Source organism: Typopeltis vanoorti, chromosome 19 (genome assembly GCF_054136105.1).
Source record: "Typopeltis vanoorti isolate ZY-2024b chromosome 19, IOZ_Tvanoo_1.0, whole genome shotgun sequence".
In the NCBI taxonomy this organism is placed as follows: Eukaryota; Metazoa; Arthropoda; class Arachnida; order Uropygi; family Thelyphonidae; genus Typopeltis; species Typopeltis vanoorti.
This window is the reverse complement of record NC_143567.1, coordinates 29,090,194-29,109,170: the sequence shown is the minus strand read 5'-3', so window position 1 is coordinate 29,109,170 and position 18,977 is coordinate 29,090,194. Positions and strand designations below refer to the sequence as shown.

At 33.9% G+C, this 18,977-nt stretch overlaps 1 protein-coding gene across 3 annotated transcripts in view; it reads left to right on the top strand.

The window, feature by feature from the left end:
* Positions 1-18,977, top strand: part of LOC150095951 (organic cation transporter protein-like) — a 107,664-nt gene that overhangs the window by 47,478 nt on the left and 41,209 nt on the right. Inside the window, exon 1 of one of the 3 annotated variants that reach the window (XM_090409387.1) lies at positions 1,821-2,099. The exons of the other annotated variants lie outside the window; for them this stretch is intronic. Coding sequence (XP_090265513.1) covers positions 2,037-2,099 — 63 coding nt within the window. The 5' untranslated portion in view covers positions 1,821-2,036. Of the gene's footprint in view, positions 1-1,820; positions 2,100-18,977 lie in introns of those variants that run through there. 3 annotated transcript variants of the gene reach the window in all.

The window sequence follows — 18,977 nt, the reverse complement described above, 5'->3', positions numbered from 1 at the left end:
GGTCATGCTTTAAAATCGCATCTTTAAGTAATGCAGTACGATAGACTAATGCTTTCACTAAGGAACTGAGGTTTTAAAGCATGACCGTGTGTTCGCTTTTTGTGTTTTTTTTTTCATTTAGTCTTTTTTAACAATTTCAAAACTTTTTTGAGCACAGATGGCAAAACTCGTCATTGTTTTCAAGAGAATATCGGACTTGGGAATCGAAAATTGGAAATTTGCCTTTATTGCTAAATTGAACGCTGTAGAATTTTTCTGAATGTATATGGGTGCACTTGATGTAGCAGTCGAGAGGATGATGTGGCATTTGCTCTTTGGAGAGACGTGATAAATGTTCTTCACTTTCTAGATGGGATTCGAATCCTGGTCTTTTCAACAAAAGAACATCGTCGGAACTGACCGAGATACGGAGGCTCACTCAAACTGGCTAGAGAACGCATGAGTTAACATGTATAAATAGACCGGCATATTAGCCTAATAGCCAATATGTGCATGATCAAATGTTATTGCAATTGGCTGAACATTTGTGGCTATCGACAAAATCAGACATTTCAATGTCATTAGAGAACAACTGACATTGCTATACCTGATTGTAAGAATTTGGATTGTGATAGCGTAATACAAAACGTAGTGATCTAATTATATGGAATTGAGACTATTCTGGTTCACTCCCGATGGGGAAAACAAAAGCAAACTGCATTTGATCAAACGCGTTTTTTTAATGAAAGAAGTATTTATTGTTTAATTCAACGCTACTTTGCTATTTCAGCCACAAAGACTAATTTCTTTCTACATGAGTTAGAAATAATAAAAGCTACACGTTTTGCATCGCTCCAAAAGCCTAGAAATACAATGTAGTAGCCTGTCTAGTGTCGGATGCGTGAAACATCTGGTTTTCTGAATCTCGAATGCTTGCAACTCCTGCGTTTTAGAAATGAATGTAACAGAATCCAAACCAGATTAACAAAGAAAATAATCTCTCTTATTAACTATTATTTGTTGATATAACAAATAATAGTTAATGAGAGTGGCATCTCCTTTTCATTTAATAATTGACTTCCTCTTGTTTGAAGAAAACACCACACGGACAATAGAAAATCATTATAAAAAAAGTTATTGAATATTCAAGGTTATATAAGGTTATATGAAGATTATATTCATACATACATACATACTTTTCAAATTCTACTATATTTGTAGTAGTAGTTTCCGTATGAGCAATTATCTGCACTGTTTTCCTTTTATTTTCTATTTTTCTACTATTACAATAAACTGAAAAGTATAATTAAACTTCCTGCTGCATAAGGACATTCTTCGAGTTGGCAACGCTAAGCTAATCAGTTCGATTTCACCGCCATCTAGTAGACAGAACTAATTTCTAGAATATGTACATTTCTATTGGTTCATGTGGACATAAATTTAAGCAACGTAACTTTGAAAATGAAATTACACAGTGAATTTTATGCGACTTATTATGACTATATATTCGTGTAAGTATTCCTTAACTGATAGCATTATTTCCATTATTGACTTGACATTTTTGTTGCGATATCATCCTAGCTGACCATGTTTTGCTTGAGATTTTGGGTTATAAAGTACTTCCGTATCTTTTTATTTTGTTATTATTTTTTTTTACTACTAAATTCATGATATGTATAGGTTTCCAAACTGTGCTTGGAATTAATATTACTTTTTTCCAAGAATGTCACATGAAAAGGGAACACTGACGTTCATGAAGCTATTAATTTAAGTCTCACGTTCGTACAACGAGGTTAGTTTTGTTTTTTTCTTTTCTTTCAGCGGATTACCAAGGTCTGATACACTTCTGTCGGTTTCAAGGACCTGAGAAACGATTTTCCGTAGAAGCAAAATGAACAGATAATCAACACCTGCCATTAGCTAAAGATTTTCTTTCTTACATTCTTGGCATGTTGATCTAAAAATATTTTAGGATGTCATCATCTTTCCTGCTCGAAAATTCAACTAATGTCTCGGCCTTCTCTGTATGATAAACAAGCTTTCAACTGATCACCATCATGTCTTTTATCACCATCCGGGAATATGGTACCTTTTCTACCGAAGAAAGAAGAGAAGTCCAGGTACGAGTAGTAATTATATTTGGCCTTCTATTTTACACACTTATCACCGTCGTCAACGGACTCGATGCACTAAATACAAAATTTAAATTTTTGAAAAAAAAAAAAAATGAAAGTTGGCATTGCTCAGTTATCCTTGTAGAGTGAATGGATAAAGTCGAACTACGTTGGTTCTCAGAATATTATACCTGTTGTTGCTGATTTCATGGGAAGAATTCATTTTCTAAGAAAACTATACGCACAGAATGTAAGATGGGCAGCAAATTTACAACTCTTACTATATTGGCAGTAGTGTCGAACCTACAACCAGTGATCTAGATGCGATTCCCGACGACTCATGACCACGAATTGTATGTAATGGTTTAACACACAAACGTGCAAGCTTGCAGTGTTAAACACTTCAATCCACCACGAAATTGTTTGTTATATCTATTTTATTCTTCTGATTTCTAATTTGTAATTATGAATTGTCTGTACGTACGCACGCAATTGTTCCTGGATTCTTGGAGGACAGATTTTACTGAAATCAGGTATTTGGAATCTTTTCAAAAACTCTGTCCAGATATTCCAGTTTTGGTTTGTCGGATCATTTGTAGGGAAAAAAGAGGCAAAAGTATCGAATCATCCTGGATGGAACTGAATAAAAATGTGGGAATTATGATACCAGATGTGGTTCAATTTTGGTTTCAATCAGCACTTCGTTTTAAATTTTATTAGTGATCCTTATTACTAAATTTCATTAAATTATTAAATAAACCATTTGTCGTGGCCAAAACAACTAAAATATCGATTATCGAAAATTCTACTATGAACAGTTTCAGCTAGTATTATTATACATTAAAAAAATTGCACGAGCACATTAACGCTAATGCTCCTTTAGCATAAAAGTTGGAAATCAATTTTCATTGTTACCATTCCTAATTTCAAAAGTGCTTGTTAAGTAAAAGAGCTTGTCCTCAGCTATAATTCCATTTTTAGTGGGAAAAGAATGTAAACTTTTTCCCCCTTTTTTGCTATAATTGGACTTTTTTTTTATGGGAATGATAATTCAATACGCTTCAGTGCGATGCAGTGATCTCCGTTCTTAAACCAGTTATACGTTCGTGACTGATCGATGAGCAATTTTTTTTTTTTTGTTATAATTCCATTTTTCTTGAAAAAAAATTAAAACCATAATAATAACAAACATATATTCTTCTCTTAATGGAAAAAGTCCGAAAAACAAAATTTTGTTAACAGCACATATAACAAAAACTGCTCCAAGTTAAGGTTAAAAATGAAATCACAGAATGCCACCTTTTACGACTATCTGCGGTCGTTTCTTTACTCATCAGTTTCTAGCCTTTAGATTTCTTCAAACCTTAAACTAGAAATAGGATGCCAGATGGATCATCTTCACTGTTTATTGCAAATTGGTATATCATCTCTGGATGATACACCAGTCGTGGTCATCAAAATTGTCGCAAATGACTTTAAACACCCCATTGATATCTCTCTCTCTCTCTCTTTCACAACACAACATGTAGTTACTGTATATTAAAGTTTAATATCTTTTTTTTTTTCTTAAGAAAAGTTTAATGAATTCAGCAGTAGGTTTCTTTGTTTATATTTTTGTGCATTTTCTTGAGACACGTTCACTCCTTTCTCGTCCATAGGATGACTTTGCCAATGCCATCCTTCATTTCTCACTCTTAAATGGTTATAGCCACCAGTGTACATAAACGCTGCAGTTTTAGTGCAAGCGAGCATTTGGTAATTGGTTAAATAGCTGTTGCTATTTCTATGCATTTATGTAGATACGCTCTTGACGTGCTAAATAATGTGTATCTACAAAACTACACTGATAGTGATGCACAGTTCAACATATTTTTCATCCCTGTTCTACGGAGCCCGTATCTCTGTCGGTTTCAATGATGCCGTTTGGTTGGAATCCCGTCTGTGACGCGAAAGCCTTTATTAGGGAATGAAAGAGACAATGCACTGGCCTTATAGCTTTAGCTGCTTCTGCCATAATTCAAAAAAAAAAAAAAAAAACGCTTAACGAAGTCGTGTGAGAGTCATTTTCAGAAAAAAAAGTGAGAATGTTTTTTTTTTTTTTTTTTTTTTTTTTTTTTTCCCCTGCATGAAGGGTAGGAATCAGATAAGTACATCCGAAATGGGCGGTCAGTTTCTCAACGCGAAATGAATTCGAAGCAAGTTTCCGTTTCCGAGAGCCCTTTAACTTTGAAGACCTGGAAAATAATACTAAGACTAAATTGCTAGAAAGATAAATACAGGTATCCCTTGCTTAACGCTGTTTTGCTTGCTTAATGCGGGATTTGATTAACGCGGAGTAATTAATTGCAGCAATCCCTTGATAAACGCGGCATGAGTTTTGATTAACGCGCCTTTAACCCTACGGAGCTCGCAGCTGATCTGACAGATACATGCAAAATGTTTAATATAAATGTTCTTACACAATTCAATGTATAGCTTAGAGGTCATGAGTAGCTGTGCATTCATATGTTACGAGTGATATTCCGCACTGTTTTTTGCTGTCACTTTGGTTTAACGCATGTTATGTAAAGTTTGTGATATTTGACAGTAAATTGTATCTGAAAAATACCGCGACCTCCGATGTCAGCATAGTGTGGTTTTTTTATTTTTTATTTTATTATTATTATTATTATTCTTTGTTTTCAATAATTTCTAGAATGTAACTGAAAATAAATAAACCACCGTATTACTGAAATAGAGAGTCAAAGGCTTACTTATCATACATGTCCTCTAGGAGATGTGCTTTACATTATGGAAAATACTAAGGAAAGCGACCTGGAGCTGACCCTACTTTTATTACGAGTTGCCCAAAAGGTTGCTTATGCTTGCATCCGCAAAAAAAAAACTTTTAATTTCTATATATTCGGCACGAAACTCTTGTAGTTTCTATATTCGGCTATGAAATAATGTTGGATTCAATATCCATTTAATTTGCACCATCATGTATTATATTTGCAGTGCTTTTTTCTTTATGTTTTATTGCTTGTTTACCGAGGTTTGGAGAGTCATTTTGCTTGTTATCGTAGAATTTATGCCGATAAGGAAAAAACTAAAACTGTTCAAACGACTCTTGATAACTTCTTTTGATAAAAAAAATTACAGTAAATAATGTAGGTACAAGTATTTATTAAACATTTACTTTGCATTCATTTTTTATCTTTCCTAAAAGAGTACCATATAAAACGAATTATTAATACAGTAATCGATCATGGACGAATTGTAATTTTTACCATTATTAGATTTGATTAACGCGATTTTGATATACGCGGTAACATCGAGGGATTGCAGGCGTAGACTTCTGTGGCTAATTGTCTCAAAAGATATATTTCGGTGATTACACCACATTTTTTTTTTATTCAGTTATGCAAAACACTGAAATAATAGTTCCCGACAAGTTTCGTAAATCGTAGGATTTACATCTTCAGGGGGTAAATAGTATAACTTAAAGTTTAAACAAGAGAAATTAATAACTACAAATCATAACCGTCTGGCTATTCATAAACTCAAATAACAGAATGCAGATATATAACGTTATTGACGTTGAACAATACTGGACGATGCCACGTGTTCTTGTTCTCGTGCATATACAGTCCGAGCTCAGATTGAGGTAGATTTTTTATTAGAGCTGACCACACTTGATGGAGAATTAAACCTTGATTTTTATTGCATTGGGTTGGGTTTTTTAGCATATTAGCAGCTTCTTTAAATTAATCCCTCGATTAATTAACCGCGTTAATTAATGGATTATTTTAAAAACCGTATTTTAAAAAAAATACTGAAGTGTATAATCACTGCTGATTATACTCTTCCTCGATGATATATGAACCAAGATCTTTCCAGGAACATCATGTGAGAGTCCTTTATGGATCGAACAGGAATCATCTGCGAGGAAATGATCCCCGTGAGAGTAAACAGCTGTCTAGAATATGACAAGTTTTTCTACTCAAAGTTTCATGCAGTCAATCCTAAACAGCGAGTTCAGTACGTCAACAGTAAGTCTACTCTCTAAGGACCTGTGCATTTAAATCATGAAGATTTTTGATGATCGCTGGTGTAGCGGTTATCCTTGCTCTGTCTACGATGCCTCGCGGGACCTGTGCAAGGGAGAGCATTGGGAGATTTTGTGTCACTCGTTTCAAATAACAAGCTTTGGTCAACATTCATCGTAGTCAGCTAAATTGCGAGTGTTTGTTTACCTGCCGTTTACCATTGTAAAAGGGTTGAATTTTTACCTGCACTGTGGCAAACAGACATACCCGCGATGTGCATTTCGCAACAACTTAACAACTTCTTTTGGGAATGATCTAGATTCTTCTCCAAAACTGATTTTGTTTTAAATTGTTTGTTTCTGAAAGCCTGTTAACTTAGTGGAAGTGATGTTTACATCCTCTGCGCTAGGCTAGGCCTCCCCTCCCCCCCAAAGATAGACTTAAGTTTTCTTGACCGGTTCCTGAGTTAGTCGATCTCTGGAACTGGAAAGTCGTTTTGTTCTCCCGAAACTCGAGTTTTTCTTCCCGTAAACTCAAGAAAATCGACCTACATTATTTCTGACAGTAACATATCCTGTTAAGATTAGGTACCAAGAGATGGCAGCACTCTTTTGCCCGTCTCTTCATCAGTTGCTGCTTATAATTAGTGATAGTCTTGAGCCAGTTTTATATGATTGGCTACTGGTGGAGATTGATCTACTCACTCAGTCTCTGAAAGCTAAATATGGTTTAAAAAGGCCTCACTTACTCCCTATAAGGGAATAAAACGCGTTGGCTGGTTTATTTATTTTTATATTGTTTGTTTCTATCACTACATGGCATATAACTGAATTTTTGATGGGCCTGGTCTGACATGAGACTTTTAAAGCGATTCTAGAAGCACTAGTGGTTTGAAGATCAAATTAGTTTGGTTCGAATTACTGCAGTTAATTGCGGTGACGAAGCCTGTATATTATGCCTATCCTGGCATGTTTTCTCTGACCGGTTTATTTGTTTCCTAGGAACTCTGTCGCCCCTCCATATGAGGCCAGGCTAACTCGCATTCATTTGAAAAATCCTTATAAAGTTTTAAAAGGTTAAACGTGATGATTAAACTACTTAGAAAAAAAATCCAATAATCCGCCAATATCCGTAATAAAGGATAGAAAATACAGTCTTCTTTGGGAGACTTTTAAGTTGTGCAATATCAAAACAATTCATTCTGAAGATTTTTTTTATTTTTTATAATTTATTTATTTTATTTTATTTTATTTTTATGGTCTCACACTCAGAAATTCGGTTTCATAGCAGATGTTATTTCAGTTCGTGAGGAAATTGCACTTTAACCTCATTCCTAGTATAACGGAAATGTTTGCGTTTCGTTAGTTTGTGGTTATTACTTAAATATAAAATCAGTTTAATGAATAGTCAAACTGAATGCTGGTAAGTAAAGCAGATTACCAAATACTGTATTGTATTTCTCTCAGTTATCGCAACTAAAAAGAATTGAAAAGTTAAAAAAAAAAGCAAGGGCAAAAAATTTGAATGAACAGATAGTGTATTTCTAAATGAATTTCACCTATTATTAGCGAATTTCTCAATTATTATTATGACTTGATACCTCCATATAGTATAGTAATATTAGATTCCTTTCTTTTCTCTCTGTTTGTATGTATGCTTATAACTTGAAATGGCTGGAATATTTTAGTCAAATTTAGAACGTCAGTTCTATACAAAAATTCGTTGACATGTTTAGATTTGGTCTAAACCGGACAATTTGCATGGAAAAAAATTTAGCAAAAAAAGAGAGTGAAAAAGAAAAAAAAAAAAAAACTTCGAAAGAATTATTCCACTGTGAGCTGAAAAAAGGTCTTTAATGAGATTTACTGTGATGATTCTTATTCTGACGTCATTTAGGGTTTAAATCGGCTCAGCTAAGTGGGCAAATAATGATTCGAAACGATACAAATTATATAATTACGAATGATAATAATTTGTCTATATCACATAAGCAAGATGGCTTTAAGTTTAGTTTCTGAGATAATGTACGTCACCAGTAGAGATACTATTGAGGAACTCAGTTTTTTATGATTATCTGCGATCATTTCCATACGTACATCGAAAGAAATTACAATACATTTCAATGCCAAATAATTGTCTCTCTAAAAAAATACAATAAGAAAATATTTTCTTTTCAGACAACCAGTTTGTTTTTTCACGTAAAATTAATAATGACAGAATATTAAAGGTATTTTTATATTTAAAGGTAAAGCAAATATGAGATTAATAGGTCAGTTATGGAAGCAGCCTTCCTACTTTTCCAGGGTCAATTGACTCATTTAGATATGACATAGACTTGCAATCGGACGGTTATAAACATCGTTTCTTAAGGAGCGTTACAGTGCAGTACAGTACAGTACAGTGCTGTCAGAACTACTCGACAGTAAATTCTGTTTCATTCATGCCTATCCCAAACAATACGGGAAGCGATGACATAGGTAGGACACACACACGCTGTACTCAATATGATTTCTCAGAAGAGATGTTCAAATTATAGTCTGTCTTGCCTTGTTTGAAAGCCCTTCACCTAATTATAAGCTGCAATTATAGTGAGGCAATTAATAAGTTCATGACACATCAATAAACTGAGATGACAAAAATTGCAGCATAAGTGTGTCGCATTTCATGGATGTGATTATCATTTGCGACATCCATTCAACCATCCATGCCATATTTTCGACTGTAATCACGAAATAACTTAACGATCGACGAATTGTAAGTAAAATTTAAGTAAAACTGCATTTTAGCACTTTTCTTCCTTCTTACATTCCGAATTAACGTAAGCCTACGTAGCTCTGATCTTAAATCTCTTATCTTTATATAAAAGTACGGATTACAAAGCAACACTAAGGATTTGTGTTTTTCACTGTTTTTCCCAGTTGTACCGAGGTTTAATTTTTTATAAAGTGGGAAAGGAAAAGAATTGTACGTTGGGTTTTTTTTTTACAATATTAATGACTAACTAAACAAACACACGTAATAACCACAGTAATAAGTTTTAATAACTAAATATTTTATCGTTAGTATCATAGGACATAACCTCATCTATAACCTCAGAATATGTATTCAGAAAAAGATTGAGAAACTACTTTATGGGATTAAACAATGTTGATAATTACTTTAAACGTATAGTATAAGAGATCATTATAACTCATATATCATAACCAATTGCGGTATTGATTTACAATTGGTTCATTCAATTAGGTATTAAAATATCAACATATACATTATTATAACTGGTAGGTTGCCCTCTTAGATGCGGTCCCCGGACTCTCAGTGTCTGTTTTGCGCTAATTACTTTTCTAGTAACCAGTATGGCTATGGCCCTTGGTTACACATATTTGCATTAACTAACATTTCTCTAAACCAGTTACTTATCATAACTATGAAATCATTCGAAATATATTACATTCTACTTGCATATATGACCATAATAAAATAATAGCCAAAATAAGTGTTAGTACCAACAGAATATGATAGTAATACTTGAATTTTATTTTGTAACATTGTACTCTGCATTGAATTGTATTGTGAAATATTGTCATCATTGTACAAGTTGAATAGTATAATATGCATAATTTGTATACGTGATGTGAATAAACTGTTAAACTGTTAAACATCGTCAGTATAGTTAATTCAAACAATACTAGGAATAACATACAGTTAGGGCACATGATTACAATGGAATCCCAATATGCGTGCAGTAGCGTGTTATAGAATTAAATTAAAACATATCTGGAGGGAAAAAAATGGATTACATTAAAATAAGATAACATATATAAAAAAATTATTTTACACAATCTTCTATGATAATTTCCCATACTTTAGGAACGTCATTACGGTTTAGATTTGGTCTGTGAAGTAGGGCTTCATCACTTTCTTTATATAAACGTTCATGTTTATATAAGATCTATGTAGAAGTTTTGTCTTTTCCCAATGGATCCTTTGTTTGAATTTTCAACTCCGTGTTCTGCGAGGCCAGATTTCTGCGGTTTGATAAGACGGATATGGTCTTGATGTTCCGAAATGCGTTTATGAACAGATCTACCTGTCTGTCCATAGTAAGACAATTTACAGGAGCATGGAACCTCGTACACGCTAGGTAGCATCAGAGGTGAGAGTTTGTCGTTAGGAGAAGGAAACAAGTTATAGATCTGGCTGATTGGTTTGTAGGTAGTAGCAAGTTTGTATTTCTTCATAATTTTTGAAAGACGTTCGGAGATGCCTTTGACATAAGGTGAAAGGAATCCTACGGGCTTGTTCTTGTCTAGGTTGATGTGTGGGAGAAGTGACTAATAATTTTTGGAGTTGTTTTAAGATTGTATCCATTTAGTATCGCTGTATTTTTGATTATTTCCAATTCTTTGTTTAGAAATTCTTCAGATGAGCAGAATCTGTGTGCTCTAGTTACTAATGATTTAATGATGCTAAATTTTTGAGATGAGCAGAAGTTAGTGAATGTAGTGACCTGAAAATGTCGGCTTGCGATAGGCAGAAGTGCGATACACATCCAAAGAAAAGAAGACGGAACCATCTTCTTTTCTTTGGATGTGTAAGTCCAGAAAGGAGATACCTTGTGGAGATTCTTTTTCCAGCGTGAATTTGATGCGAGGATGAAGAGGGTTTATTTTATCTGGAAACAGGTGTAGTTCTTGTTCAGAATTACCCCAGACAGCAAAGACGGCATCACCATATCGCAGCAAAATTTCACGTTTAAACCCAAATTTTTGGTTTGGGTTTAAACGTGAAATTTTTTTTTCAAGATATTCTAGAAATATTATGATTATGATCCTACAAAAAAAACTCAACAAGTTGCTTGATGAAATCACTTCCTTAGATGAAGAAACAATAAAAAAACTCAGGATATATCATGGTAGGCCTCCTAGAATATATACGGTTTACCTAAGTTTCACAAGAATAACGTTCCTCTCAGACCCGTCGTGCATTCTATTAGCAGCCCGTTACAAATTATCAAGATTTTTATCTAACCTTCTCCGTCCTCACAAAGGCCACTTAGCCTCATCAATTAAAAATTCAACAGAGTTAAAAAAAAAAAAAAGATTCAATTGTTGGAAGCTGACATGTAATTAGCTTCGACATCGTCTCCATCTTCACTAATATTCCCCATAAGGAAACGGTAGACTTGTTAATTCAAAAATTTCCGTCGATATTGTTGAATTATTCAATTTTGTTATTATGTCCGGTTATTTCAGTTGGAAATAGAAAATTTACAAGCGAGAGGAAGGAATAGCAATGAGGTCTCCCTTATCACCAAACTTAGCCAACCTGTTTCTAGAATACCTTGAAGAATAATTTTTTTACAAGCGAGAGGAAGGAACAACAATGGGGTCTCCCTTATCACCAACCCGTTTCTAGAATATCTTGAAGAATAAATTTTCACGTTTAAATCCAAACCAAAAATTTGGCTATGATATGTTGATGACGTCTTTGCTGTCTGGGGTCATTCCGAACAAGAACTACACTGTTTCTAGATAAAATAAACGATAAAATTCACGGTAGAGAAACTCCACAGGGTATATCCTTTCTGGATTTGCACATCCAAAGAAAAGAAGATGGTTCCTTCTCCACTTCTGTCTATCGCAATTCTTCTGCTCATCATCCATCTCAAAAATTTGGCATCATTAAATCATTAGTAACCAGAGCACACAGATTCTGCTCCTCTGAAGAATCTCTAAACCAAGAATTGAAAATAATAAACAATACAGCCATACTAAATGGATGCAATCTTAAAACAACTCAAAAATCATCAGTAACTTCCCCACACACCAACCTAGACAAGAACAAGCCCGTAGGATTGCCATACCTTATGTCAAAGGCATTTCCGAAAGTCTTTAAAAAATTATGAAGAAATACAAACTCGCTACTACCTAAAAAATCAGCCAGATCTATAACTTGTTTCCTTCTCCTAAAGACAAATTCTCACTTCTGTTGCTACCTGGCATGTATGAACAGATCTACCTGTCTGTCCATAGTAAGACAATTTACAGGAGCATGGTCTTACTATGGACTATGGACTAACAGGTAGCTCTATTGATAAACGCATTTCGGAAAATCAAAACCATATCCGTCTTATCAAACCACAGAAATCTGGCCTCTCTTAACACGGAGTTGAAAACCCAAACCATAGGATCCATTGGAAAAAAGACCAAACTTCTACATAGATCTTTATATAAACATGAACGTTTATATAAAGAAAGTGCTGAAGCCCTACTTCACAGACCAAAATCTAAACCGTAATAACTTTCTTGTTGTTCCTCAAGTATGGGAAATTGTCATACAAAATTGTGTAAAATAATTTTTTATATGTGTTATCTTATTTTAATGTAATATATTTTTTCCCTCCAGATATATTTTAATTTAATTCTATAACACGCTACTGCACGCATATTGGGATTCCATTGTAATCATGTGCCCTAACAGTATGTTACTCCTAGTATTGTTTGAATTAACTGTACTGACGATGTCCTAAGACACTTAGGATGAAATATTTACTTATTAAAACTTATTACTGTGGTGTTATTACGTGTGTTTGTTTAGTCATAAATTTTCCATAGGTTTCATTGTACAATAAAATTAGAATTTCTTTGCTTTAGCCTTTTGAATTGAGCAAATAATCTTCTAATTTTTGACTTTCCTCCGAACTTAGTTTTCAAGTACATTTCGTAACATTTATTAGGATCACGTAGTTCTTTCGTATTTCATATGCGTATATCGACTCCTATCTGGCTGGACGGGTGTTTATAAAATTTGGTATTTGGAATCGTTGCTAAAATTTGTCCTTACAGGTTTGGTACCAATCAGTCAAAGTGTAGTACTGAAAGTATGCAAAGTGATATGAAATTATATTTGGTCGCCTGAGTTCCTTGTGAATGAGGATGTGCTGGAGAGGATTCAGAGGCGGGTGAACAAGATAGCGTCAGGCCTATAGAATGTTTCGTGTGAGGATAAATTGAAGGTCTATGGGTTACAAAAATTGATTACTAGACCAAAGAGAGGAGATATGGTGAAACATGTGAGTTTTATGCGAATTGCTCGTAAAAAGAACAAGAAGGTACAGTTCAAAGTTGAGGAGTAAATTTTTTGCTTCTTGGTGAATGGACCGTCGTGGGTGCTTTGTTGATGAATAAGTTTAAGAAGACGTGCGATAAGCATTTGGTGGATAATGGTTGGTGCAGGCTTATCACGAGAAAATCCACGATGGTCATAATAAAAGACATCACTCTGCAAAAGTGATGATATTCATTGTCACGGAAATTACGCTGAGGTTATATGACGACCTTGTTGGTAGATATGAGAATTTCATAATATTGTCATTAAAGTACATACTTTGCAATACATACATAATAATATGGATATATAGGGCGTCAGGATTTCCTCCCGAAAACTCAAGTTTTTAATGCCGCCAAAGAGACAAAACGGGCCCGAAGATCGCATTCAATTAACAGAAATAATAGTCCAAATCAACAATAACAATAGCAATGAATGTGGGACAAGGAATTTTCCAGAAGTCCTAAAACTCGGGTGATCAATTTTGAATTGATTAATGTAATGTAATCATCAATTCGCTTTCCATTGTCATTTCCTTTTCCCACTGCCCACAGCCTTGATTTTCCAAAGACGAACGTAGCTAGTTTTATGCAGATCAATTAAGGTCAAAAATCCAGGTGCAATGCTGTCTCAAATGAATCATCTAGAATAGTACTATCCACGTCCCAATCCTGAATTGCATCATTAATTTTCTTTGCGAAAATTTCGATTAAGTACTTCCTGTAGTAAGTACCTCATGGATACTGGAATTCAATCATCAGAAATTTCATAAAGCATTTATTATTTGGTTTATATTAAAGTTCGTAAATATAAGGAAAATGTACATGAATTCGTGGATTCATTTGTACTATTAGAGAAAGCTACGAAATATTCGACAGTTGATACACGTGACATGGTTCACGTTTCTTAACCTTAGCAATGCATATTTGATGACACAGCATTGATAAACTTCTTACGTTGCTATATTACCCCCAAAAGGGACATTTAATTACTGTTTATTTTCATTAATATCATAAATTAATTAGACTAAATTTTATTTTAAGTCGATTAAATGATTAATTTAATCAATTCGTACAAGAGAATAAAAAAATTAATAAACTTTACTAGATTTTTTCCCCTCGAGTTTTTCTGACAGATAATAAGTAACTATAACCTGCTTGGAAGGCGCATAAACGCAGGAAAAAAATTACATATTCTCTTAATGAAACTGACCTGTAAAAATTCATCTACAAAGAGTCTATATCTGGCATTTTATTTATAAAAATTTTGGAATACTTAGGTATATGTCTGGAGCATATATGTACTGGAATGTTGCAGAATTGAACGAAGATCTGATCTTTTAGTCAAAATTTTAGTCATAATCCCCATCGTATATCCGCATCCAGGACAGTACTGTTTGTTTTGCAATCAAGATACCATCGCAAATTGGACAACATATTCATGTATGCACAGTATGCAGAGTGATAGTGTGCACTGACAGTCAAGTAAGTAGGTAGGTAGAAAGATAAACAGAGAGAGAGAGAGAGAGTACCGGAAACACGCTGTGTTTCTGGTACTCTCTGTTATAAAGTTCTTAGCAGAACAAATTGAAAGGAATTTTGCACATGAGATGCTTCTGGTATGTGAGATAAATGGACAATCTTAAACTTCTTTTGTCGAAATGAGAAGACGTGTGCAGCAAAAGGAATTCAATCTAATATAATTAGGAGTTTATGCACGCATGTTTGGAGAGTCCATATAAATCTAGTACAACCCTAGAATCCATAATATTCTAACACGGTGTTCATTCAAAGAAAAAACAAACTGCCGAGTGCAAAATGCAGAACATTGCATAATTCAGTTTGTAAGTAAACATTATCATTTATTCAAGCAACCTTGTTGATGACAGAATATTCGTGATAAAATGTTCTGCTATGTACTTGTAATCTGTTGCACACTACTTCAATTCGTCGCAATTCTTTCATCGACAGAAGCGATCGATATTATGAAACCAAATTAAATTTTATGAGTGCTGATGAAATTTTGCAATCGCATCAAAGAATAAATTGTATTTCTGCATTCAGAGAATGTTATGATGGCCTGAAGATAACTGTAGCCCAACAGCTTCGATATTATTTTCGAGACTATTCCGTGGCATTGACCCGATACCGCTATAAATCACTAATGTCTACAATGAGGCGGAAGCAATAGAATAATTTATACCAGCCATACTGAAAAAGTATTATCCACGTTAATGCAAATCCTATCTACGAAAGGCAGTTAGCCTAGAGCATTTTAGTACTGTAGGGGATAATGATTAGTTAATCTGGATACCGTGCTCTAAAGACCAAACGCGGACTTTTTGAAGCCGCTTCAGCTCCCCCACCCCCAATAAGCGGCACTGTGGCCTCACACTGAGATTGAATTCATTCATTAAACTTATTACTCAATGGAATTCATCTTCCATCTAAGAGCATTTTCACAAAACATCTCCGTCTGTGGTAGAATTCGAAGCCACCACCTATTGGTTGAAAGCGAATGCACTAACCACTTGGCCAACTAGGCAGGCAGTTTGCATATTCATATTCAATTAGTCCCGCTGCTGAACGTCCTCAGTGATAAACATAAAACCTCACCCTGAATGAAGTGAGTTATCTAACCTCTACTAAGTTGTTTTGCGGAATTACTTACGTGAACATGGTAATTCACACACTGCAGAGTAGGCTGATAGGAAGCCTGCGAATTTCATATTTAGGATCATTGCTGAAATGTTTTATTGAAATTTGGTATGGGTCAATCAGTGTTGATTTGTAACACAGGTAAAGACTTATTCCCCGCACCCCTCGGAAACTGGTTTTCAACCCGCATCTCAATTCAAAAACAGTGGTATAATTATCAGACAAAAACTAAATGGACTGATAAGGGAAAATAACAATAATAAAATAAAGCTTGTGCGCTCATTTTCAACCAAATGAAGGAGAGGAGGAAGTCTAACCAACTGCAAATTAGTTTCAGTTCTGTCTATGAAGGTATTCACAAGAAACTTCATTTCCATGAAGAAATGCTGGCGCAAAGATGGTTTTACAAATAATCCGAATTTCCTACCTCTGTGTCCTGTGGTTCGTAATATATTTTATTTCTTAAAGTGCAAATTTCAACTAAGCTGTTTCTTCATATACTTTTAAATTCATTAACAGGAAAGCAATATGCATGGGTCATATCAGATATGACCCATGCAATAAAAATTAATCTAAGGTTTTCCAGCTAACACAAACACTTCTCAAGCAATATTCATACTGTTGTCAGTAAAGCAGACGGTAGAGTTAAAAATGTAAACAACGAAACTCGTTATTAGGTAATTTACTATTGGATCATCATTTCTGTTGGCGATCCCACATTCCGCAAACAGTGACGTTATAAAAAATGGCATCATCCTCACTATTTGACTACACTCAATGGACTAAACGGCAAATCTTATGATTTATCAGCATAGTCCATTGAGCAACATAAGTTTCGGGTACAAGCAACGAATAAGCTAATCAACAAACCAAAATAAAATCGTCTGTTTGCGAAAGAAAATAGTTTCAAGAAACGGATGTCTCAATATCTTCCTTGAAGTCCGTCTGTCTCGTTACAAGGTGATATTGACCCTGTTATTCGTTAGACCTTGGTGGAAACCTTGTATCGAAGTCTTCAAATAATATTGATAAATGCGAAAGAAACAGGATATAATTTCCATCTTACCGCAACCACCTTCGTTACTAACAACATTTTCATACGAGTTTGCTGAATTTTGAAAAATAAATGTGAGAAATTAAGAAAAATAAAAAATAATAATTATTTGAATTTGTAAGAAGTGATTCTGGCCCATTTTTACCCTGCTAAACTGATACTTTTTATGATAGTTACATTAATGAAATTAAATCGGCTGTCATTAAAAATTTGACTTACACTTCACTCTTACTACTATAATGATAGTAGTAAGAGTGAAAACAGTAATAAACAGGTGGTTTTCATTTTAAGATAAAGAGCCATTGATATAATACCATTTATTTAAATGACACCTACGTATGTTTTATTAAAAACCAGGATGCACATCAAAAAACAAAACAAAAAAAAAGCATTTAAACAGATCGTAAAAGTTTATAACATCGTCGAGATTTTCCCCTCCTCCCCGCATAGAGTGAAAAGTTGTTGGAGCATTCTGAGCTCAATTGTATGCGGCTCACCTTGAATTTCCATTTTAGATATAATTCCAGTAAAATTTTAATTGATTCTTCTACTGCTTCTTATAATTAAATATTAAGAATTATTGGATAAATAAAATAAAAAACATGCATATCAAAAGGTTACATTTTACGAAGAAGTCTTTAACTCCCCAAGTTATAACATTTAGCTAATACAGTTAAATATTACTTTAAATTAACTATAAATTGCTCCTATGAAACTTCGCTTGAGTAGATAATTATTATTGTTAAATAATTTAAAATGATAATATGCTAAATATTTAATATGTTAAATTAATAAGTTTTTAATTATTAAGCCTAAATGAAGTTTTTTATTTTCTTTCTGGTATTACAGGAAATGTATTTCAAGCATTGCTGTTATTTCACATATTTAAGAGAATAAGTGTTTGTAATATAGCGAAAATAATTTGCTTTTTTTCATTTTTTAAAATTTAATGATGCAAGTTATACAAACCTGTCGGTAGCAAAGCATCTGCAGCGCCACTCTCCGCCTAAAATAGAAAACATGAAATAAATAAATGAATGAGAATGCTATTTTTCAGGCAACGAAGTAAATAAATAACGCAGAACGTTTAAATTAACGCAATATCCGAAATGTGAATGTCGTTAGTTACACGTAGTTTATTGCCGTTGCACCGAGACGCATTTAAAATAAAACATTCTAGCATTACTCGAAATGTTTATAATGGGTTATGAACAATGGCATCTTGTATCACACGGAGCGTTGTTAGTTCCGTTCTCTGCCTGACATAATGAGCTGTACTAGTGGTGATGTTGAGCAACATAAACCATGCTGCTGTCTTTATTAATGACTTCTTCGCGAAATTTGCGGATTTTCCAGAGGAGAAATAGTTACAGAATAACCAGTTTGGGCTGGTTCTACTGCTAATTAAGTAGGACTTCAAAATTCCAAAAGGACGTCTAAGTCACAATAGCTTCGTTCTACAAAATTCTGAATCATACTAAAGCACAGGAGGAAATTTGACCAAAAATAAGATTAATTAAAATTTGCGAATATTTTTAAGAATAAAATATAACAAAACTTTTAAATCCTTTTATACATTTCACTTGGTTCAACTGAATACCATAATTAAAGGAAGACTGAGAGCAGTAGTATACGACATGCTCGCCGTATGCAGCGAATTGGGTACTGATATATCGCGAAGTAGGTCTGTTTATTAATTGTACTTATTTTTTGTTTAAATATAACGTCCAGTAAAATTGTCGGTAAGAGCTGGCATAATAAGATGAGTCTAAGGACTCCTTGGAGATGTCCGTAATAATAATAATAATAATAATAATAATAATAATAATAATAATAAGATCAAAGAAAAGAGCCAATACGAATGCGGATATTTGGTAGGTGAATCTCACAAAAAGATTCTACATGAAAAAAAAAAAAAAGTGATTGTTTATGCGATCCCACCTACGAAACGTGTTAAATCTATTCTACATCAGCACCATAGATGGGCATGGGATGTTTTTCTATTAAGTTTTTATTATTTTTTTGTATTTTACTTATT